We start from the raw sequence: 25,988 nt of genomic DNA, 5'->3' as shown, positions 1-25,988 counted from the left end.
TTGCTGGTATTTCAGTTTATAACGTGGGGGCGTATGTAATCTGTGCGGGGTACATCAGGGTATAATAATGGGGTAAATAAATAATAATTCATAGATATGTGGCTGGTGTCGCACTGATAAATGGTGCCAGATCTTACCCGTTTTTGGAACACTCTGCACATTTTGCATCGCCATATTCTGAGAGCCAGAAATGTTACATTTTTTCTCCACCGGTGCGGTGTGAGGGCTTATTTGTTGCGGGACAATCTGTAGATTTCACTGGTACCATTTTGGGGTACATGCGATTTTTTGATCACTTTTTATTTCATTTTTTGGCAGGCAAGGTGACCAAAAACCTGCAATTCTGATGGTTTTTTATTCTTTTTTTTTTTACGGCGTTCGCCATGCGCTATGATTGACAATTTTACTTTATTCTGCGGGTCGGGACGATTACGGCGATGCCACTTGTATATAGTTTGTTTTGCAGCGTCTGCACAATAAAATCACTTGTTTCAAATAATTTATTTTTTGTGTCGCCATATTCTGAGTCATAACTTTTTTATTTTTCCGTCAAAAAAAGCTGTCGGAGGGCTATAGTTTGTAATGGTATAATTTTGGAGTACATGCAAATTTTAGATCCCCTTTTTTATTTTGTTTTGGGAGGGGTAGTGACTAAAAAAAACAGCGATTCTGGAATAATTTTTTTTTACGGTGTTCACCGTGTGGGTAAAATAGCATAATATTTTTATAGTTCGGTTCATTATGGACGCGGCGATACCACATATGTGTACTTTTTTCCTATAATAAAAGACTTATGGGAAAAAAAAGTCTGTTAGTGTTTTTTAACATGACATTTTTTTTAACAACATTTTTATTAAACTTGTTTTAACTTTTTTTTTTCCCCACTAGGGGACAGACATGAAGCCCTGATCGCTATTCTAATACACTGCACTACCTACATAGTGCAGGGTATTAGAGCTGTCAGCTATTCACTGACAGCAAGCCTATTAAGATTCGCCTCCCGGCGGGCCTAATAGGCTTCCGTACTAAGAAGCGATTGTTAGGCTACGGTTGCCATAGCAACCATATGCAACCCCACGGGTGCCGATGGTTGCCATTAGCAACCATAGGGTGCCATCTAACCACCTAGATGCAGCGATAAGGGGTTAATCGGCCAGATCGGAGCCTAGCTCCCCTGGCCGTTGGAGCAGTGACAAACAGCGGACACCCGCGCCCGTGGCAACCATCATGGTTGCAGACAGGCTAGAAGCCACTTAGTTGCAGCGATCGCTTTGATCGCTGCATCTAAGGAATTAATCGGCCGGATTGGAGCCTAGCTCCGGTCCTGGCCGCTACAGCGGGGTGTAGGACAGCCAATACCCGGCGGTGATGGCGCTGGCTCAGCTTCTGAGTCAGCGCCATCACATACACCTACTCATGGAGCAGTGATTGGTCAGTCAAAGCAGACTGACCAATCACAGGCATCGCCAGCCAGGTTGGTCCTTGCGATTGGTCCCCTGCCTTCTTACTGTGCCGATCAACTGTCAAACAGTTGATGGCACAGTTCTGTCACACATCCCGGTAAGGGGTTAAAAAACTTTTCAAACCAGTATTTGTAAGCCAAAATCAGAATCAAAATATCGCTGTGTGAAAGGGACCGTAGAGCTCATGCGTCCCCCCATATATTAGTCTACATGACAGCAATACACAAAATTGAACAATAAATTTGTTTTATTTCAGGTATCAGATCAAGCTCTTGACAATGTCACTGCCACTATGCGTCTATATTGATGTAACACAATACAGCCACCAATGGCTGAACATTACATCCTTATGGGCGCAATATCACTGGCCTAAAATGTAAAACACACACAAACACACACACACACAAAAGTTTTAGAACACCTCAAATTTTCCAGTTATCTATTACATTAACACACTTCTAGTACAACAAATAACGTGAAATGGTACAAATGCTCAAAAATAATTTTTAACATGAAAACGCAACCAAAGGGCTTTTTTCAGGCAGACATCATGGACAGCTGCTCTGGAAGCAGATTATGGCTTGAAATTGGACACAAACTATTCCTACCGATGTCTCAATTTTTGGAGATTACTTTCAAACCTTCTGATTCTATATAACCAGTGTTGGAACAGACTGCATTACAACACCCTGTAGGCAGGATTTGGACAGTTTTGCTCTTCAGGACAGAGCACATGGATGTCATAATGGCAAGAAAAGGGCAATTAACAAAAGACAGACAATTATAATGCCATGCAATACCCCCTGGAGTACGCCTACTTGGTTAGGGGTTCACACTACAGCAAGACAATGATCCAAAACATACTTCTAGGTTGTAAGAACTACCTAAGAAGACAAGAAGAAGCCGGTAGGCTTCAAAGAATACAATGGCTTGCATAGTCTCCAGACTTAGAGACTCTGTCGCCACATTATAAGTGCCCCATCTCCTACATAAGGAGATGGGCGCTGTAATGTAGGTGACAGCAGTGCTTTTTATTTAGAAAAACAAATCTATTTTTACCACGTTATGAGCGATTTTAGCTTTATGCCAATTAGTTTCTTCATGGACAACTGGGCGTGTTTTACTATTGACCAAGTGGGCGTTGTACAGAGGAGTGTATGAAATGACCAATCAGTGACCAATCAGCGTCATACACTTCTCTCCATTCATTTCCTCAGCACATAGGGATCCTGCTAGATAAGTATGTGCTGTCTTATACTAACACATTAACGTTACCGAAGTGTTTAGACGGTGAATAGACATTCCTTCCAGCCAGGACAGGATGTCTATTCACAATCCCAACACTTCGTTAACGTTTCCGTGGTACTTAGAGCAGAGCAAGCGTAATCTCGCGAGATCACGCTGTAAATGACAGGTTACAGCGAGATTACGCTTTGCTCTGCTGCAAGTACCACAGAAACGTAAACGTTTGTGAATAGACATCCCGTCCTGGCTGGAAGGAATGTCTATACACTTCAGTAACGTTAATGTGTTAGTATAAGACAGCACATACTTATCTAGCAGGATCCCTATGTGCTGAGGAAATGAATGGAGAGAAGTGTACGATGCTGATTGGTCACTAATTGGTCAGCGTCATACACTCCTCTGTACATCGCCCACTTGGTAAATAATAAAAATACGCCCAGTTGTCCATTAACCCCTTAAGGACACGGCCAATTTTAGTCTTGAGGACAGAACAATTTTTTTATATTTCCCTCTTTGCATCCCAAAGCTCATAACTCTTATTTTTTGTACGACGTAGTTGTATGAGACTTTGTTTTTTTGCGGGACGAGTTGTAATTTATGTAGGTACCATTTTTTGGTACAAATACATTATTTAATTTCTATACATTTTTATTTTGGCGAAAATGCAGAAGAAAAGCAGTTCTGCAGTAGTTTTAATATTTATTTTTCTCATACCATACACCGATCATAAATAACGTTATACATTTGTTGTAGAGGTTGTTACGGTTGTGGTGATACCAAATATATGTCTATATTATTTAATGTTTTGGGACTTATATTTTAAAGTTTATTTATTATTAAAAATTTTTTTATTTTTTTTACTTTATTTATTTATCATTAATTTTTTTTACATTCATTTAACTTTTTTTTTATAATCCCATAAAGGGATTTATCATTTTGATTTTGTAACTAATGTACTGGCATAGATCTATATGCTAGTACATTAGCCTGTGTACGGATAGCACACAGGCAGTTGTTAGGGCGCACCTCAGTATGCCCTAACAGGAAATATGTTTAGACAGCCCTGGGGTCCTTCAATGGACACTGGGCTGTCTGGCCATACAAGTTATGGGCTTTGATCGCATCAAAGTTATCTTCTATCCCCTCTCCTTAAATTCTGTTATCAGCTTTCATCGCGGCATTCAAAGGATTAACGGCGGAGAGAAGGGGTTTCTCTCCTCTCCACTGTCAGAGCAGGGCAGTGGCTGTGTATTACAACCGTTGCCCCACTCTCCATCGCGCGCAGAGACGGCTGTCACACAGGATGAGAATGCACATCCTAATGCGCGAAGTACTCGCCACACAGGATGAGAATGCACATCCTAATGCGCGAAGTACTCGCCGCTTAGGACGAGCATTCTCGTCCTGTGTCGGCAACCAGCTAAGAAAGTTATTAGCATAAAGCTAAAATTGCTAATAACGTGGTGAAAATAGCAATGCTTTTTATTTAGAAAAACGATCTGTCACCTACATTATAGCGCCCATCTCCTTATGTAGGAGATGGGCCACTTATAATGTGGTGACAGTCTCTTTAACTGGTTGCCGACACAGGACGAGTATGCTCGTCCTGAGCGGCGAGCACTTTGCGCATTAGGACGAGCATACTCGTCCTGTGTGACAGCCATCTCTGCCGTCTCTGTGTGTGCGATCGAGAGCGGGGCAACGGCTGTAATACACAGCCACGGCCCCGCTCTGACAGCGGAGAGAAGAGAAACATCTTCTCTCCGCTGTTAACCCTTTGAACGCCGCGATGACAGCTGATCGTGGCATTCAAAGAGAGGGGACTGCACATTGATCGCGTCACAGAAAATAACTGACGCGATCAAAGCCCACAACTCGTATGGCCAGACAGCCCAGGGTCCAGTGAAGGACCCCAGGGCTGTCTGAACATATTTCCTGTTGGTAAATAAATAAAAAGTCAATAAAATACACAGAAACAGATTTTTTTATAATAAATAAACTTTTTAAAATATAAGTCCCAAAACATGAAATAATAGACATATTTGGTATCGCGACGACCGTAACAACCTGTACAACAAATGTATAACATTATTTATGATGATCGGTGTATGGTGTAAAAAAAAAATAATTAAAACTGCTGCGCAACTGCTTTTTTTCTGCATTTTAATCTAATTAAAAATTTATAGAAATTAAACGATAATTTATTTGTACCAAAAAATGGTACGTACATAAAGTACAACTCGTCCTGCAAAAAACAAAGTCTCATACAACTACGTCGTATAAAAAAAATAAAAGCGTTATGAGCGTCGGGATGCAAAGAGGGAAATGTAAAAAAAATTGCTCTGTCCTCAAGGCTAAAATTGGCCGTGTCCTTAAGGGGTTAAACCCCATTGAGCTTGTTTGGGATGAACTGGACAGAAGGGTGAAAGCAACAAACTACAAGTGCAGCACATTTGTGGGAACTTCTGCAACAATGTTGGGAAGAAATTTCTGAACAATATCTGAATGCAATCGTAGAAAGAATGACTATAGTGTAAAGCGGTTTTATCAGCTAGAGATGAATACTTTGAAGAGTCAAAAATCTAGATTTAATTTGTTGAAACATAGTTCATCCATTACTTTTATTCATCTTAACTGGCTTATTTCTTCTATGCTTTCATTTCAACGTACATTTTAGACAGTAAATATAACACACACACACACACCTTTAAATTGGAAACCGGTTTGTAAATAACCAGCATCTATGGGTAAAGCAGAATTTTGGTTGAGTGTAACTCAAGCAGCTTAGCGTCATTGCTTATCGGAGTCTGAATTTGCAGATGAGTTGAAGTGTATCAGCACAAAAGGGTGTATGTTGAGATCATATTACTTGCAGCAAGAATATAATAATTATAACTACAAGCTACTGAACATCGAACATTGAGGAAGAGGACTGTCAGATAATAGATTACACAAATACTGCCTGCAGTTTCAGGCAGTCTATAACATTGTATAGACAACGTATGTGCAGATACAGCATAAGTCATACGATCTATAGAAGTTTGACATCATGCTAGCGAGTGCATAAATTTATCTTAAAAGAAGAAACTACATATGGTAAAGAGAAAAAACAAAAAAAAAAAAAAACACAACCCTACCCTCTGTTTAGGATATACTACAGTACTAGTCACAAAGCATCAATACATTAAAGAATAAATATACCTCTTAGTTGTAATTTTTCTGCCATTTATCATTTTGGTCGAAGTGGAGACAGATTTAAAGTTGCCCATTCCAGAACCACCAAATGATGAAGAGGAGAAGGAATTGAAACCACCGTGTCCAAGAGAACCAAAGGAAGTAGTAAAACCTGTATTTGAATATAAAATGTTAATATCTTCAATGAACCTAAAAGAAAAAATCTCAAACGAGAAACATTCTGTATACAAAATTATCAGGAGTTACAAAAAGAGAAAAGCGAGAAAGGAGGAAAGAAAGATGGGTAAGCCGCAATGGAGTACAGGAACGGGATGGGAAAGGAAGAGCAGCTATAAAAGAGGATTCCTGCGTGTATGGATAAGAGCACACGTATGGCCACAGCGGTGTATGGCTTGTGGGTAATCACAATATGCGGAGCATCACGTTTGAAATTTTACATATTGCACAAAAGTATAAAGGTTGCAGAATGCTTGATGCTCTGCTTAAGGTCTTAAACACAATCTGTCAATGGGACAGAACCCTTTAACCCCTTAATGACCGGCCTAATTTAAACCTTAATGACCAAGCCATTTTTTACGGTTTTCCATCGTCTCATTCCAAGAGTTATAACTTTATAATTTTTGCGTCGACATAGCTGTATAAGGTCTTGTTTTTTGCGGGACATGTATTTATTTTGAGGTATATATTTATTGATTAACTTTTATTAACTTTTTTTGGGGGGGGGGGGAATAGAAAAAAACCTGAAACTTTGCGTCTTAAATCTACGCCGTTTACCGTGTGATATAAATAACAATAACTTTATTCAGCGGGTTGTTACGATTGCAACTATACCGAATTTGTATCGTTTTTGTATGTTTTACTACTTTTACACAATAAAAACGCTTTTTCTTCAAAATTATTTGTTTTTGTGTCTCCATATTTGAAGAGCCGTAACGTTTTTATTGTTCGGCCGATGCAGTTGTATGAGGGCTTTTTTTTTTGCGGGAAGACTTGTTGTTTTTATTGGTACCATTTTGGAGTAGATGCGACTTTTTGATCACTTTTTAGCACATTTTTTTTAAAGTCCGGATTCACAGAAAACAGCAATTCTCCATCGTTTTTTATTACATTTTTTACGGTGTTCACCGTGCGGGTTAAATAATGTAATAGCTTTATAGTCGGGGTCGTTACGGACGCGGTAATACCAAATATGTGTAACTTTTTTTTTTTTTTCTTTTTTTAATTGTAAAGCATTTTGTAAGGGGAAAAGGTGGGTTTTTCATTTTCTCTCACATTTTGTTTAAAATTAACTTTTTTAAACTTTTTTTACTAGTCCCACTAGGGGACTTTAATGTGCGATTCTCCGATCGCTATTATAATATACTGCAATACTTTTGTATTGCAGTGTATTACTGCCTGTCCGTTTAAAACAGACAGGCATCTGCTAGGTCATGCCTGCGGCATGATCTAGCAGGCATTCGCTCTAGGCAGACCTGGGGGCCTTTATTAGGCCCCCGGCTGCCATTGGAGACACAGACACTCGGCTATCTCATCGCCGGGTGTCTGTGGGGGAGAGAGGGAGCTCCCTCCCTCTCTCCAAAACCACTCAGATGTGGCGTCGCTATTGTGCACCCCATCTGAGGGGTTAAACGGGTCAGATCGATACCAATATCGATCTCACCCGGCAGAGCAGGGACGCCCCCATCTACCGCTGGCAGCTGAGAGCAGGGAGATTTGACGGCTCCCTGCTCTGTTTACTTATCCTGATGCAATGCCGTAAAAAGGCATATGCATCAGAATAAAGCCCGATAGTGGCCGCCGTTAAAAGGCGTATTGGCGGTCACTAACGGGGTAAAGTTTGGGCATCTGTTTGATGGTAAAAGTAGTAATGTCTTTTTTTTTTTTTTTTCTATGTAGGTTGAAAGCATGTGGTCATTTCAGCTCAATGTCAAAAACTACAACCATCAAACACAACCACAATGTGTATGGTGAATTCGGAGCGTCTATGTATACTTTTATCTATGTAGTATGTGTGTAAAAATACTGCACACACCAAAAAAAAGAAAAATAAATAAACGAAACAAAAAAAAAAAAAATGCATAAAGCACTTTGGTCTTTCCATGTGTGAGAAAGAGGAGAATGCAAAAGGAGCAGAATAAAACAAGAAATCCAAATCAATTACCTGAATCAAAGGAAGGAAAGCCAGGGGCAAAATTAGGGAAGCCTCCAAAAGCTGAGAAGAAAGGTCCTCCAGGTCTACGGTTTGCCCGGTGTCCTCTTCTGTTACCAAAGAAGTCTTCAAAAGGGTCATCTATAGCAAATTAAACGTAAAATAAGTGGCAGGAAATAGTAAATTGTTAATGTCTTCTGAGAAATATAACCCCCAACTAAGTATATCACTTCATACGATCTATAAAGGAAACATACACCTTTGAAATCTTATATTATTTTTTTTTTTAATAAAACAGTATCAGCGTAATTGGTAACTTTAATTACTTTTCAGTTAAAATAATTTTTACTTTTTCAGATACAGGATCCACCTGTTATCAATCACACCTAAGTTATGAAACTTGGATGTAATCGATAACAGCTCGATCCTGTGTGTCAGACATGGAGGACCCGCGGTCACTGAACCAATCAGTCCTGCTGATGTGACAGATTCAGGTCTCAGCGCAAGATACAGCTGATCTGTATGTAGGATACAAAGCAGCTGTAACTGAAAAAGTAAAAATAAAATGTAATTAGAAAGTTGCACCAATGACACGGAAATATAAAATTCAAAAAATTTCCGTTATTAAAAAGGTGTACAGCCTTTAACTTTGCCTAGCAACCTTGATCCCCAACCTTATCACATTCCAACTTCATTCAACCCCCTAACAATGATTGCCTTTATGCAGAAATAGGAATATGACCCATGAATCAACTGGTCTCTGAACTGCTGGCACCACTGTTGTACTACTATAAGGCTATGTTCACACACTAAGATAAAAACGGCTGTAAAATACAGAGCGGTTTTCAAGGGAAAACAGCCTCCGATTTTTAGGCGTTTGTAAGGGTATGTGCACACGATGAGAGGCTTTTACGGCTGAAATGACAGACTTTTCAGGAGAAAACAGCTGCCTCGTTTCAGCCGTAATTTCTATTCCTCGCATTTTGCGAGGCTTCTCGGACAGCCGTAAATTTTGAGCTGCTCTTCATTGAGTTCAATGAAGTACGGCTCAAATTACGTCTGAAAGAAGTGTCCTGCACTTCTTTTGACGAGGCTGTATTTTTCCGCGTTGTCGTTTGACAGCTGTCAAACGACGACGCGTAAATGACAGGTTGTCTGCACAGTACGTCGGCAAACCCATTCAAATGAATGGGCAGATGTTTGCCGACGTATTGTAGCCCTATTTTAAGGCGTAAATCGAGGCATAATACGCCTCGTTTACGCCTGAAAATAGGTCGTGTGAACCCAGCCTAACTTTAGAAAAGGCAGTCATCGGGATACCTTAAAAAAAAAAAAAAAAAAAAAAAAAAAAAAAAAAACTCTCCAGTGAAAACAACTTCCCATGTCTGCATTCCCCACCTGACTGTATACCACACTCTACACTTATTTTATGTATACTGTACTTACTTCTTGAACTGCTGCCTTGTCTGGGCTTTAAAAAAAAAAAAAGCGCCTCCATCTTGTTTCTTAGATTTCCCCAGCTTCTCCTCCCCTCTGCTTTGCTACCAATCCCATGATGCTTCAGCACTGCATCACATGACCAGCTAAAGACCATACCATTTCTGCATGCTGGGGGACACAGATTACCGTTCTCTCTGTATTCTCCTAAATAAGCTGAGAAACCATAAGTATACAGCCAGGGAGGCTGCACTATATTCTTCTACATAATAGCTGTGCGACAGGAACGTGTCCAAGTATCAGCGAATGATAGAAGTTTCTGCCCCCCCTGAGAAAAACTAGTGTGGTACAGGAACTGCTGAAGCCTGTGATGGGTGACTGAGATCTCCATAGACTTAGGCCTTATTCACACGAACGTGTTTAACGTCCGTGATACGCGCGTGAAAATCACGCGCGTCGCACGGACCTATGTTAGTCAATGGGGCCGTTCAGACATTGTGATTTTCACGCAGGGTGTCCGCTGCGCAAAACTCACGACATGTCCTATACTTGGCCGTTTTTCGTGCATCACGCACCCATTGAAGTCAATGGGTGCATGACAATCACGCGCAGAACACGGAAGCACTTCTGTGTGTCACGCGTGATTCGCGCAACAGTAGATCAAGAGATGAAGGAAAAAATAAAAGCATTTCCTTAATTTTTTTTCTAAACATCAAAACCGCGTGTCATAAGGATGGCATATGCGTAAAAATCACGCAGCAAACACGGACACGCGGAACTGCAACACACGCAAAACGCTCACGTTCGTGTGAATAAGGCCTTAAGTAGAGAAAGCGTGTCACCGAGCCTGATTCACACTGCTGAAAAGTAACCATCCCAGTCTGATGTATAGAGATAGAAGCAGCAAGAAAAACAGATGAGACTGACACCATAATGGGAAAATTTAGGCAGGAGTGTCCCTTTAATGGAAACCTCCATAAATAAACTTCAAGGAACACATTTAGTCCCAACACTTTCATCACATCTACCCGACTAGATCTCCTTTCTGCCTAGATGGATGTGCAGAAACAGGTACTCCACTACATATATGGTGGATGCCCCTAAAGACTATGGGAACAGATTCACAATTTATTGATCAGCCTATTGGTATGTCCAATTCCCATCACTCCAGCAATATTAGGTGAGCCCCCTTCATGACTGAAAAATCAAGTTCACAATTTTGTTTAATATATCAGTATGGCTACACGTATTCATATAGTTTCTGGGAGGAAATCCTCTATTCTTATATTCTCAGAAGTCATAAATAAAATGTTGAATACGATGTTATACTAAAAAGATCATGCTGTTAGGACCGATGCTATGTTAGCGTTTTAAGCCACTGGCAAACTTGGATTGATTATCTACCAGGTCTCCGACATGCGGTTCTTGATCTCCTCTAAAAACCCTCAATACTTTTATGTACCTCAATAACTCCAATGTATTAACTGGAATTTTCATACTACAAGTCCATGTAAACTTCTGCTGACCTTATTGTTCCCCTGCCCTTTTTCCTTAAAACGTAAAAAGGAGTTGTGTATTGCGGACTCTATCGCAATCTGAATGGCCGCCATGTAGTACTACATTCCCATTTTCCATGATTGCTATGAGAGCTGCATTACCTGGTTGAGAGCACCCCTTTAGAGGTGTAGTCTTATTTGTACATATGGACATTGAGGGAACCTCATGGGACATTGCGATAAGTTCACTTTGTAGCAGCTAAGAAAAACTGCATAACAGCTGTTTGTGGAGGGTAAGAGCCGCTAAGCACTAGTGGTTTCATACTGAGGAGGGATTGCGCAGAAGGGACAACCCCTTTAAAGGAAACCTTCCTAAACTTACAGGGTATTAATCATATTTGAAAAAGAGAAACTTTATTCAGCGCTGCGTTTAAAAAGGAAGCCCTTTTTCATTTTTTTTTTTTCCTCCCCACCTTCCAAAAACCATAACTTCTTTATTTTTCCGTCTATATAGTCCTATGAGGGCTTGAGTTTTGCGGGACGAGTTGTAGTTTTTTGTAGAACCATTTATTGTGCCATATAATGTACTAGGAAACTGGGAAAAATTATTCCATCGTTTGTGCGTAGTTTTTACAGAATTCACTGTGCAATTAAAACAACATGTTGACTTTATTCTGTGGGTCAATACGATTACGGCGATACCAAATATTATATAGTTTTTTCTATATTTTACAACTTTTACAAGTAAAAACGTGTAAAAAAGAAAACGTATTTTTCCGTCGATTAAGTGGTATGAGGGCTTATCTTTTGCGGGATAAGCTGTAGTTTTAATAATACCGTTTTGGTGTACATGCCACGTTTTGATCACTTTTTATAGGAGATTAGGGGACCAAAAAAACTGATATTCTGGCGTGAATTAATTTATTTTTTTACGCCGTTCACCTTGTGGGTTAAATAATGATATATTATAATAGCTAAGACTTTTACGGACGCGGCGATACCAATTAGGTTTATTTTTTTACTATTCTCTAGGGGGAAAATGGGAATAGGGGTTTTTTTTTAACTTAATTTTAATATATATTTTTTTTTACATAAAAAAACAAAACAATTTTACTAATTTTAACTTTTTTTTTTATTAGTCCACCTAGGGGACTTCAACCAGCCATCGTTACTAATGTATTGCAGTAAATCGTGATTCGGACAGGCATCTATTAAGCCCTGCAGGAGGCAGGGCTTAATAGGTGCACAAAGATGGCGGACCTGGGGGCCTTCATTAGGCCCCCATAGCAACCATCGACACCCCCCCACCCTCGCACGCGATCGGAGGGGGCGATGAGCTGTTAGAGGGGGTCGCCCCCTCTTTCTAACGATTGACCGCAGCATTTAACAAGTTAAACGAGCGGGATCACGCTCAAGCGCGATGCCGCTCGTTACTCTGAAGTGTCGACTGTAACATACAGCCAACACCAGCATCGTATGGAGCGGGTTCACTCTGTGAGCCCGTTCCATGCTTCCCCTACCCGACTTTGGCGTATGGATACGTCAAATGTCGGGAGGGTGTTAAAAAGTCCATATACAAAAGGGGTGGATGCATCAGATAGCAGGCCTACGTATAACACGCCATGAGTGTAAGGACAAGCGATTAGTCAGAAACACGTAGGCCTGCTATCTGATGCATCCATCCCTTTTGTATATGGACTTAATATATTTGGAATAAAGTTGGATTACTACTTCCTTTTAAACCCAGCGCTGGATCAGGTTTCTGTTTTTCTGCTTTGATCTTCATAGTGTGCCGCCACGAGTATCCGTGCGCTGTCCGTGCTCGGACATCGGATCGGTGAGCTGGAGGATTCCTCCCTCATTTACTTCTATTAATCATATTGTAGTTTAATTCAAGAGTGAAATGCAAAGGTTTACAGAAAGTAGATTGCCAAACTCTGTACCAAATAAGTCAAATGAAAATGGATCTCTTCCTCCAAAGAAGTCCCTGAAGACATCATCTGGACTTCTGAATGTAAAGCCGAACTCGAATGGATGGTCATAGTGACTTCCACCTAAAGGTAAAGTTAAAAATATAAAAAAAATTAGTTGATCACAAGTACAGGTTTTATTTTAGTTATACGATATGAAAAGAAGTTGAAACCAAAAGGATTAAATAATTGCCCTGTTCCATATAAGGCCTAGTTCACATTGGGGTTTTTTTTTGTAGGGAAAAAAATAAAATCAGCAATGCAGATTTTCACCTGCCAGCGCTGTTTCTAGACACTTTTTTCCCCACGTTCTTTCGCTGTTTTTGGTCTTTAGCCGTTGAATCTAATGCAAGGACTGCAGGGAAATTAAACCATGCAAAAAACGCTCAGAAACAAGTGCCCCGGGTGGGGGGGGGGGGGGGTGGTTTGGGTCAGTCTGTTCTGCCTCTTATTTATTTCAATGTCAGGTCAGAGGCAGATACTGTTCAAAGAAAGAGAATGCCACCTCATTTTTCCCGCGTGTGGCCATAAGTCGCCCGGGAAATAAAACGAGTCTGCCTCCCATTGAAATCAATAGGGGGAGGGGGGGGGGGTTTGGGCCGCTTTTTGATGCGGATTCCAGCGCTTTTGACGCAACGAGATCAGCGCCAAAATACCCAGTGTGAACTGACCCAAAAACTCCTAACCAGTGTCACTTTATGCAATTCTTGAAAGCCAGTGATCAAAAAACAAACAAATAAAAAACCGCACAGTACTCACCACCACCACCACCACCTCCGACTGTTAAGCCTTCTTTTCCAAATTTGTCATAGATATCTCTCTTCTTGGCTTTAAAAAAACAAAAACGCACAGCATGGATCCAAATTATAAAACAAGAATCTACAAACCATTAATACAATTAGGGTATGCTCACACGCAAACTCAAAAACATCTTAAAATACGGAGCTTGTTTCAAGGGAAAACAGCTCCTGATTTTCAAAAGTTTTTAAGCCACTCACGATTTTCGCGGCGTTTTTTTTATGGCCGTTTTTGGAGCGGTTTTCAATAGTCTATGAAAAACCGCTCCAAAAACGTCCAAGAAGTGACCTGCACTTGTTTTTCACGCCCGTTTTTTTACATGGCCGTTTTTAAAAAAACCACCAAAAAAAAATACAGCCTGTCGGAACAGGCTCTGATCACACCTGTATGGTGTTTATCTGTTCCGTCATAGGGGCAAAAAATGGAATTATGACAAACACTAACGCGCCCGACGGACCCCATTGACGTTTATGACTAAATCGGTGACAGCTTCAAACGAATACACAAACACACATATATATATATATATATATATATATATATATATATATGATTTGATTGCAACTGTGTATTTTCAAATTCGCAGAATGCCTATTATGTTGTAGGTTTCACACGTCCCCTGTGTTCATTGCAATCTCGTGGGAAAAAAAAAACAAAAAACTAACTCGGCTGACTGTATCCTAGTGGGGTGGTAGATTAAAGGGAACCTGTGACCAGCATGATTAAAGGGAACCTGTGACCAGCATGATTAAAGGGAACCTGTGACCAGCATTTCACCTACTAAACCAGCAGTACCTGGTGGAAGTGGGTGAAAAATAATGTTTATGTAAGCTATAATTATTTTCTAAGTCGGCTCTGTACCTTTAGTCTTCCGGGTTTTTTTTTTGTGTTCCCATGCTGTATAAGAGTCATATCTCCGTATGAAAGACTCAGATCTTCAATCCTTAACCCCTTCGCCCTGCTGGCATTCTGGGCCCTAATGTCCAAGCGATTTTTTAGATTTTTCCATTGTCACATTCGAAGAGCTGTAACTTTTTTATTTTTGCGTCGGCATAGCTGTATAAGTTCTTGTTTTTTGCGGGACGACTTGCAGTTTTTATTGGTACCATTTGAGAGTAGATGCGACTTTTTGATCTCTTTTTATCACATTTTTTTAAAGTCAGTATTCACAGAAAACAGCAATTTTTCCATTGTTTTTTATTTTATTTTTTACGGCGTTCACAGTGCGGGTTAAATAATGTAACAGCTTTATAGTCGGGGTCGTTACGGACGCGGCGATACCAAATATGTGTAACTTTTTTGCTTTATTGTAGTTTTTTTTAATAGTAAAGCATTTTGTAAGGGGAAAAGCTGGGTTTTTCTTTTTTTTTTTTTTCACTTTTTTTTTTTTATTAACTTTATTAAACTTTTTTTTCTTTTTTACTAGTCCCACTAGGGGACTTCCCTATCCTCCGATCGCTATTATAATACACTGCAATACTTTTGTATTGCAGTGTATTACTTCCTGTCCGTTTAAAACGGACAGGCATCTGCTAGGTCATGCCTGCGGCATGATCTAGCAGGCATTCGCTGCAGGCAGACCTGGGGGTCTTTATTAGACCCCCGGCTGCCATAGAAGACACAGACACTCGGCGATTTTATCGCCGGGTGTCAGTGAGATGAGAGGGAGCTCCCTCCCTCTCTCCAAAACCATTCAGATGCGGTGCTCGCTATTGTGCACCGCATCTGAAGGGTTAAACAGGTGAGATCGATACTAATATCGATCCCACCCGGCAGAGCAGGGACGCCCCCAGCCCTCAGCTGCTTCTGGCAGCTGAGAGCAGGGAGATTTCACGGCTCCCTGCTCTGTTTACTTTATTCTACAGCAGCGACGTAGTTTGGCGGCGCTCTAGAATAAAGCCCACTAATGAGCGCCGTAAAAAGACGTATCGGCGGTCATTAAGGGGTTAAAGAGGCTCTGTCACCAGATTTTGCAACCCCTATCTCCTATTGCAGAAGATCGGCGCTGCAATGGAGATAAGAGGAACGTTTTTGGTTTTTTTTAAACGAGCATTTTTGGCCAAGTTATGACCGTTTTTATATTTATGTAAATGAGGCTTTCTAAAGTACAACTGGGCGTGTTTAAAGTAAAAATACAACTGGGCGTGTATTGTGTTCGTTACATCTGGGCGTTTTTACTTCTTTTACTAGCTGGGCGTTGTGAAAGGAAGTGGATGATACTTCTATACACAACGCCCAGCTTCTGGCAGTGCAGACACACAGCGTGTTCTCGAGAGATCACGCTGTGACGTCATTCACTTCCTGCCCCAGGTCCTGCATCGTGTCGGACGAGCGAGGACACATCGGCACCAGAGGCTACAGTTGATTCTGCAGCAGCATCAGCGTTTGCAGGTAAGTCGATGTAGCTACTTACCTGCAAACGCTGATGCTGCTGCAGAATCAACTGTAGCCTCTGGTGCCGATGTGGCCGACACGATGCAGGACCTGGGGCAGGAAGTGAGTGACGTCACAGCATGATCTCTCGAGAACACGCTGTGTCTGCACTGCCAGAAGCTGGGCGTTGTGAAAGGAAGTGGATGATACTTCTATACACAACGCCCAGCTAGTAAAAGAAGTAAAAACGCCCAGATGTAACGAACACAATACACGCCCAGTTGTACTTTAGAAAGCCTCATTTACATAAATATAAAAACGGTCATAACTTGGCCAAAAATGCTCGTTTTTTTTAAAAAAAAAAAACGTTACTCTTATCTCCATTGCAGCGCCTATCTGCTGCAATAGGAGATAGGGGTTGCAAAATCTGGTGACAGAGCCTCTTTAAGCTGTTCAGAGTAAACCCCGCCTGCTTACTTTTGTTTGGCAGCTCCGCACCTCCCCCCACCAGTACTTTTGTTTGTCAGCATCATACACTTCTATTCACAATGCCCAGCTAGTAAAACAAGTAAACACGCCCAGATGTTACACACAATACACGCCCAGTTGGAAATAAGAGAAAACACGCCCAGTTGTCCATTAGAAAGGCTCATTTGCATAAATATAAAATTGCTCATAACTTGGTCAAAAATGATCGTTTTTAAAAAAAACATATGTTACTGTTATCTACATTGCAGCGCCGATCACATGCAATAGGAGATAGGGATTTGATAATCTGGTGACAGAGCCTCTTTAACCCCTTAGTGACCAGCCCATTTTAGGCCTTAATGACCAAGCTATTTTATTCGTTTTTCTATAGTCGCATTCAAAGAGCTATAACGTTTTTATTTTTACGTCTACATAGCTGTATGAGGACTTGTTTTTTGCGGGATTAGTTGTGCTTTTTAATAGCACCATTTTTGGGTACATATAATTTTTATATTAACTTTTATTAACCTTTTTGGGGGGGGGGGGGGATTATAAAAAAAACCTGAAATTCCGCCATTGTTCTATGCGTTTTTAAATTGACGCCGTTCACTATGCGACGTAAATAACATGTTACCTTTATTCTATGGGTCGGTACGATTACGGCGATACCACATATGTGGAGGTTTTTATGTTTTACGACTTTTGCACAATAAAAACACTTTTGAACTAAAATTATTTGTTTTTGCATCGTCGCTTTCCAAGAGCCGTAATTTTTTTATTTTTCCATCAATGTAGTGATTTTTTGGGCTTGTTTTCTGCGGGACAAGACATAGTTTTGATTGGTACTGTTTTGGGGTAGATGGGACTTATTGATTCATTTTTATTATGACTTTTTTGGGGGGCAATGGGAAAAAATTGCAATTTCGCCATCGTTTTTTGCGTTTTTTTTTTTACGGTGTTCACTTTGCGGTTTAAATTACATATTAACTTTATTAATTGAGTCATTACGGTCGCGGCGATACCACATATGTGTACTTTTTTTTTTTTACACTTTTACTAAATAAAACCACTTATGGGAAAAAATGGATTTATTTTTTTACTGTACTTTTTATTAATAATATTTATTTCACTTTGATGACTTATTTTATTAGTCCCACTAGGGGACTTTACTGTGCGATGTTCCGATCGCTGCTATAATGCTCTGGTATACTTCGTATACCAGAGCATTATTGCCTGTCAGTGTAAATCTGACAGGCAATCTGTTAGGACGTGCCTCCGGCGCGTCCTAACAGGCATATGTCCAGGGCAGACCTGGGGGCTTTTTTTATCAGTCCCCCGGCTGCCATGACACCCCATCGGAGACCCGCGATTGCATTCGCGGGCCGCCGATGGGTGACAGAGGGAGCGCACTCCCTCTGTAAACAAAGTTAAATGCCGCGGTCGCTATTGACGGCGGCATTTAACGGGTTAAACGGCCGCGATCGAAGTAAACTTCGATCGCGGGCGTTGGAGCAGGAGCTCAGCTGTCATCAGACAGCAGAGCCCCGGCTCCTGCCTGCACGGGAGACCCGTGCAGGACTTAGACTAGGCTGACGTGAAAAGGCGTCAGCCTAGCCTAAAGCCCATTAGTGAATCACGTAAAAAGGCGTATTAGTGGTCACTAAGGGGTTAAATCCAGTGCTTGCACATCAATGTCCTGTTCTTGTGCATGCGCACGACTGGACACCATAGCGGCGCATGCGCAGTAACTAGATTGGAGGCCCAGACGAAGCAGGGAAGGGTAACGGTCCATACACGACGGACTATCTAAAAAAAAAAAAAGAGTTTTCGGCATTCAGGGCGGGCATAAGAAGTGGAATGAACGAGACTGTCGTACTACCATAAAAGGCGCAAAACGCTTGCAAACTGTTATATACAGTTTAGGAGAGGGGATAATGGCAATGAACTTTTGACAGTAGCGGCCAGAAGGGGGTGAATTCAATAGGTGAAATGCTGGCAACAGGTTTCCTTTCAATTCCATACCAAACCAACTTTGACATCTTTTAGGTAGGTGCACATTGATGTGAAATTGCATCTAATCAGCATACGAACACTGACGTGAATTGTGTGCATATAAATCACCATGTCCTCAATACTGAACTTGACAGTAATCAGAACAGAAGTGTTTATACAAGATCAGATCCCATCCTCTGTAGGATTTGGGTTGGTAAATTCTAGCCCTTTCTCCATGAATAAAAACTCTGTAGTTCTCCTTTTAGAACTGTTCTATTCAATGGAGTAAATTATATATAAACATACTAAAGCTAAAATGTGAATAATTACATTTACAAATGCTGATAACAGAGCCATCCGCACATCTCATAGGCACTCGCAGACCGGCTAGGTTAGAAAAACGACAAAAACTATTTACCATCTGACAAGACTTCATAAGCCTCCGCAACTTCTTTAAACCTCCTCTCAGCTTCGTCTTTATTATCAGGATTTTTATCTGGATGCCACTTAAGAGCTAATCTACGGTACCTGTAATATGTAAAAAAAAAACAAAAAAAAACAGAATAAAAAAAACATCATACAGCAGGGGACTAACTAAGCAGAATTCCTCACCTATAGTACACCAGGCGCACAGTGTTCCTTGGATCAGGCTCTACACAATATCTTTGTGTGGATTTCCAGACTCTAAAACTAGACTGGATTTACTGCAGCCCTAAATAGCCAAGTGACAACTCTCCTGTACTGATTTGGGCTGGGGGGGGGGGGGGGGGTCCCTGCACTGGAGCAGGGAGGGAATGGCAAATACCTCTACCAATCTTACCTGCCATTCCATAGAAATTCAGGCCAGGAAAACAGACTTAACAAAAAGCCTAAGCAAACTAAGTTTTGCTGAGAAACCCAACTTTCAGGTGAGAAATACACCACTCTTCTACTTTCCCAGGCCACAAGCTAGCACAACGCACATGTATCGTATTTTTCGGATTATAGGACGCACTGGACCATAAGTTGTACTTTGAAAAAGGAGGAAAAAAAAGGTTTTAACACTACATTTTCTGGGTAATATTGAGACCATAGGGTACCACAGTCCCCCCCCAATACAGCGTCAGACACAGAAATACAAGATATTGGCAGCTATAGTGCACTCGCCCTCATCTGAACTCAGACATCAGAGAGGTGGAGAGGCAGGGGTTACTAGTGTTGAATCTGCTCTTCTTGCTTCTCTGTACATAGGAGGGGGCGTGGCTAGAAGGTCCTTGCAGATCAGCACCTGCAGATTTACTGGGCTGTGTACACAAATGTCTGTTATCTGCTCACTGAGCAGCCAGATCTGACAGAATTCTGTGTGTAAGATGTGACTGATAATGAGCAGATACATCAGCACAGATTCGAAGATAACAACTGCGTCTTATAGTCCAAAAAATACGGTAAATAGGTCAGGTAAAAACACTTATATTTCAAGAATATGAAATGTCAGAATACTGCTAAAGACCATGATTATTTTAATTTCTTTCATCACATTCCCAGTGGTTCAGAAGCTTACATACACCAAAGTTGACTGTGCATTTAAGCTTAAAGGGAATGTGTCGCTAGAAATGATTATATATTTTTTTCCAGTTAAACAGTTAGTATATAAGTGATTACACATGGTTTTAATTTTTTCACAAGTCAGGAAATATAAATTAGATTCTAATTTATAACATTTCCATCTGCTTGTAACTAGAGGGACCAATTCCCAAAATTGCAGCATTGGCAATGTGGTAAAGCAACCTCATTGCTTTATGCTGCAAATTTGGGGTAGACACTCTCTAGTGTCCTCACACAATCCCCCGGAGGGGGTTGAATCTTCAAACCTCCTACACTGTGTGCCGCCATTTTCTGAGATAATGCACAGTGTAGGAGGATTAGATACAGTGGTAATCAGACAGTATTACACGAACATAATACACACATCACATACACAAACATAACTTACCTGCTCCTGCCGCCGCCTCCGCTCCTATACCTTGCGTCTTCGATGCCTTGAACATATGGTCGGAAGCCGCGACCGGTAGTCGTCATCTTACTGTCCGGCCGCGGCTTCCGGTCCACATGAAAATGGCGCCGGATTTCGCTCTGCTAAAGACCTTCTTTTTGGTCTGTGTGGGAGCGGCGCATGCGCCGTTCCCACAGACGGCGTACGCTATAGTGAATGGAACGGCTCCCATTCGCATTCTCTATGGGGATGTATGTGCCGTATTCCATTTCTGTATGCGTTGTTAAATCGACACAGAGATGAAAAAAAAAAAATGGCAGCCACCATAGAGAAGTAAAAGTAAGAAAAAAGTAAAAGTACAACACAAGAACACAAATAAATAAAAATTTATTTTATCATACTAAAAGCAATATTATATAAAAAATAAAATAAAATTCGTGACACCTTCCCTTTCAAAAATTCCAGAAAACAATACTGTGGCTTTCACATTGATTGGAGTTATCCAAAAGGTCTATTAGCCTAATTGGCTGTGTACCCATGGCAGTATTGTAAGGCCTACTTGCCTCTTTGCTTGATATCGTAGGAAAGTCAAAAGAAAATCATCCAAGACATCAGAAAAAGAACCATGGACCTCCACAAGTTTGGTGGATCCTTGGGAGCAGTTTCCAAACCCCTGTAGGTTACCACAGTCATATGATATTAAATGTGGAAGTAATCAGGAAGGAAATGTGTTCGGTCTCAGAGATGAATGTACTTTGGTGCAAAAATATACAAAATCAATGCAGAAACAGCAAACAACCTTGTGAAAATGCTGGAGAAAACAGGTACAAGAGTATCAGTAGTAAAATGTGTCCCGTCGACGACCTGAAAGGCCGCTCAGCAAACAGAAGCCACTCCTCCAAAGCCACATTTAAAAAAAAAACCCACACAGTAAGGCCCCATGCACACGAACGTAAAAACGCCCATAATCACGGGCCCATAGACTTCTATTGGCCACGGGTACCTCCCCATATGCTTACAGGAAGGTGTCCGTGCCGTGGAAAAATATAGAACATGCCCTAGATCAGGCCGTAATTACGGCACGGGCAGGCCCATAGAAGTTTATGGGGCTCCCGTAATTACGGGTGACTACGTGTGTGCACCCGTAATTACGGGAGCGTTGCTAGCCAACGTAACGGCATAGTGATTGTCCAGGGTGCTGAAAGAGTTAACTGATCAGCAGTAACTCAGCACCCGGGACAGTGAGTACCGCTGGAGTTAATAGTATTAAAAGTTAACTTACCCAGAAATCATCATCATCATCATCTTCTAGCAGTCCGGCCTCCCGGGATGACGTTTCATCCCATGTGACCGCTGCAGCCAATCACAGGCCAATCACAGGCTGCAGCGGTCACATGAAATGCCGCGTCATCCAGGGAGGTCAGACTGGATGTCAAGAGAGGGACGCGTCACCAAGACAGCAGCTGGGTAAGTATGAATTTCTTTTACTTTTACTGCGGAAAGGGCTTTCCCTTCTCTCTATCCTGCACGGATAGAGAGAAGGGCTGGCGATTAGTGCAGTGCAATTTTGCAGCGAAAACGTGCCCGTAAATATGGGTGGAATACTGGTGACACCGGACCCGTATTTACGGGCACGGGTCCGTAAATACTGATGCAATACGGGTAGAATACGTGTGACCAAGGACCAGTATTTACAGGAGGACAAAAATACGTTAGTGTGCATGAGGCCTTACAGTTTGGTGGATCTTCCACATGGACAATGGCTCCAAGCATACCTCCAAAGTTGTTGCAAAATGGCTTAACCCCTTAAGGACGCAGCCTAGTTTTGGCCTTAAAGGAATAGTGTCATCACAAATAATTTTTTTATATGTTAAAGATGTTAGTGCTTTAATAAAAACGTTTATATTCATTTGTGTGTTTGTGTTTTACTGTTTCTTATTTTTACACTTTTTCTTCCCTATGGGGGCTGCCATTTTTTGTTCCATTTCTGTGTGTGTCGATTAACGACACACACAGACATGGAATACGGCAGCCACAGTCCCATAGGGACTGCGAACGGCTCCCGTCCCATTGACTGCCGTGTACGGCGTCTGTGTGGGAACTGCGCATGCGCCGCTCCCACACAGTCCTATTCGAAATTGGCGCCGTCCGGCGCCATTTTCCTGTGGACCGGAAGTCGCGGCCGGACAGTAATATTACTACTTCCGGTCGCGGCTTCCGGACTTGTGCACATGGAACAGCGGCAGCAAAGGGAGCGGACGGGCCGGAGGGAGCCGCGGCGGCAGGAGCAGGTAAGAGATTTCAATGTATGTTAGTGTTTGTGTGTGTTTACTACTGTATGTAAACCTACTACACTGTGGGTTACCTCAAAAAATGGCGACACAGTGTAGGAGGTTAAACCTTTCAAACCCCTCGTTTATCCCGGCACTAGCCAGGATAAAGGAGGGGGGGATGCTGAGAGCTCACTAGAGCGAGGGCTTTTAACCCAATGTTGCAATGCTGCAATTTTGGGAACTAGCTCCATCTAGTGACCAAAAATGGGTAGTATTATAAATTAGAAAAAATTTATAATATTTCCTGACTCGCGAAAAAAATAAAAAAAATTTGAACAATGTTTAATCACCCACACACTAAATGTTTAATTTTTAAAAAAAAAAACATGTTTTTCGGGCAACACCATGCTTTTAAGGCTCAGAGCCCATTTTTCAAATCTGACATATTTCACTTTATGTGGTAATAACGTCGGAATGCTTAAACCTATCCAAGCGATTCTGAGATTGTTTTCTCGTGACACATTGGGCTTCATGTTCGTGGTAAAATTTGGTCGATATATTCAGTGTTTATTGGTGAAAAATTGCAAAATGTAGAGAAAATTTTTAAAAAATAGCATTTTTCAGAATTGTAATGCATCTGCTTGTAAAACAGACGGTTATACCACCCAAAATAGTTACTAGTTCACATTTCCCATATGTCTACTTTAGATTGGCATCGTTTTTTTGAACATTCTTTTATTTTTCTTGGACGTTACAAGGCTTAGAACATAAACAGCAATTTCTCATATTTTTAAGAAAATTTCAAAAGCCTTTTTTTTAAGGTACTTCAGTTCTGAAGAGGCTTTGAGGGGCCTATGTATTAGAAACCCCCATAAAACACCCCATTTTAAAAACTAGCCTCTCAAAGTATTCAAAACAGCATTTAGAAAGTTTTTTTAACCCTTCAGGCATTTCACAAGAATTAAAGCAAAGTGGAGGTGAAATTTGCAAATTTCATTTTTCTTGCGGAATTTCAATTTTATTCATTTTTTTTCTGTAACACAGAAGGTTTTACCAGAGAAACACTACTAAATATGTATTGTCCAGATTCTGCAGTTTTTAGAAATGTCCCACATGTGGCTCTACTGCGCTCATGGACTAAAACACAAGCCCCAGAAGCAAAGAAGCACCTAGTGCATTTTGAGTCCTCTTTTTTATTAGAATATATTTTAGGCAGCATGCCAGGTTTGAAGGGGTGTTGAGGTGCCAAAACAGTAGGAATCCCCGAATAGTGACCCCATTTTGGAAACTACACCCCTCAAGGAATTCATTTATGGTTGTTACAATTTTGACCGCACAGTTTTTTCACAGCGCGTATTTGAATTGGGCTGTAAAATAAAAAAAATTAAATTTTTTCCAATAATATGTCGTTTTAGCTCAAAAATTCTTATTTTCACAAAAAATAAAATACTCCATTTTGTTGCCCAATTTGTCCTGAGTGCAGCAATACCCGATTTGTGGCAATAAACTGCCGTTTGGGCCCATGGGAGGCCTCAGAAGGGAAGGAGCGCTCTGTGTTCTTTGGAGTGCAGATTTTGCTGGATTGGTTTTCGGGTGCCATGTCGCATTTGAGGAGCCCCAGAGGTATCAAAGCAATGGAAACCCACCAGAAGTGACCCCATTTTGGAAACTACACCCCTCAAGGAATTCATTTATGGGTGTTGTGACCATTTTGACCCCATAGTTTTTTCACAGAACTTATTTGAATTGGGCTGGGAATTAAAACAAAATTAATTTTTTCCAATAATATGTCGTTTTGGCTGAAAATTTCTTATTTTCAAAAGAAATATAATACCCCATTCTGTTGCGCAATTTGTCCTGAGTGCAGCAATACTCCATTTGTGGTGATAAACTGCCGTTTGGGCCCATGGGAGGGCTCAGAACGAAAGGACCACCATTTGGCCTACTGGGGATTTTCTCGTGCGAAGTCATGTATGCAGAAGCCCCTGAGGTACCAGTACAGTTGAAACCCGCAAGAAGTGATCCCGTTTTAAAAACTACACCCCTTAAGGCATTCATCTAGAGGTGTAGTGAGCATTTTGACCTGAGAGATACACCCCATAAACTGTCATGTGGGTTCTCACGGGTATGGCAATAGCCTACATGTGGCTGTTATCAGCTGCCTGGACACACAGCAGGGCCCAGAGGGGAAAGATAAGGGGGGATAAGCTGTGCGGAGTACATCAGGGTAAGTAGAATTGGGGTAAATGATAAAACAAGGGATGTATGATAAATTTTAAAACACTTTCATACAGAGCTCTGGTTTTTCGGGACACGTGTTACATTGATATATTGTGTCCTCCCTTATACCCCTCTTATAGCAGACTTTGCACCTCTTGACTTTTTCCCTTCTTGCCAGTTTGGGGAACTTCCTGGTCCCTAAATATTAGGTTCTTGATAATCACCTCTTGAAATTCCAGGAAAGTTCCCCTCTGGCCTGTACATCGACGTAGCACATACACATTGTACAATGCCATCTGTAGGATGTGCCCGGCCAGCTTCTTATACCACACCGCATGGCGCTGTAGGGCTTCAGGGCTTGATCTGACAAGTCCACCCCTCCCATGTACCTATTGTAGTCCAGGATGCAGTCTGGTTTAGGGGTCTCTGTACTGGTACATGGGTACTGGTGTGACATCTCTCTTGTCCTTGTACTTGACACACAATATGTTGCTGCTAGAATGTGCCCTGCTCTCTCCCCTTCTGAGCGTTTGCCCTGCAGAGTCTTAGGGAGGCCTCTCAGATTTCTTCTAGCAGTGCCGCATGCCACAGGACTGGAAGCGAGGCAGTTGAAGAGGGACGCTGGTATAAGAATTATACAGGTAGAGGTGGTAACCCTGGTCCAGCAGTGGGTGCAACAAATCCCACACAATTTTTGCATTAACTCCCAGTAAGGGGGGGCATTCTGGGGGCCGAGCACTGGTGTCCTTCCCTTCATATATCCTAAACCTGTAGGTATACCCTGATGCACTCTCGCACAGCTCATACATCTTCACGCCATACCTTGCCCTCTTACCCGGCAGGTACTCGCGGAATTGAACCCCCCCTTTAAAATCCACCAAGTACTCATCAATAGAAATACACTTCTCGGGGGTGTATGCTTGGGAAAACCAGGCAC

At 41.4% G+C, this 25,988-nt stretch overlaps 1 protein-coding gene across 2 annotated transcripts in view; it reads right to left on the bottom strand.

Annotated features, from left to right (window-relative positions):
* The window catches only part of DNAJB6 (DnaJ heat shock protein family (Hsp40) member B6), a 119,662-nt gene that overhangs the window by 58,207 nt on the left and 35,467 nt on the right, over nucleotides 1-25,988 (bottom strand). For both annotated transcript variants that reach the window (XM_075827403.1, XM_075827405.1), the window contains exons 3-7: nucleotides 19,005-19,114; nucleotides 13,715-13,783; nucleotides 12,929-13,039; nucleotides 8,065-8,193; nucleotides 5,910-6,054 (exon numbers count right to left, since the gene is read on the bottom strand). In XM_075827403.1, coding sequence (XP_075683518.1) covers nucleotides 5,910-6,054; nucleotides 8,065-8,193; nucleotides 12,929-13,039; nucleotides 13,715-13,783; nucleotides 19,005-19,114 — 564 coding nt within the window. The remainder of the gene's footprint in view (nucleotides 1-5,909; nucleotides 6,055-8,064; nucleotides 8,194-12,928; nucleotides 13,040-13,714; nucleotides 13,784-19,004; nucleotides 19,115-25,988) is intronic.

This window comes from Rhinoderma darwinii, chromosome 5, assembly GCF_050947455.1.
Source record: "Rhinoderma darwinii isolate aRhiDar2 chromosome 5, aRhiDar2.hap1, whole genome shotgun sequence".
Classification (NCBI taxonomy): Eukaryota; Metazoa; Chordata; class Amphibia; order Anura; family Rhinodermatidae; genus Rhinoderma; species Rhinoderma darwinii.
This window is presented reverse-complemented; position numbering and strand designations above follow the sequence as displayed.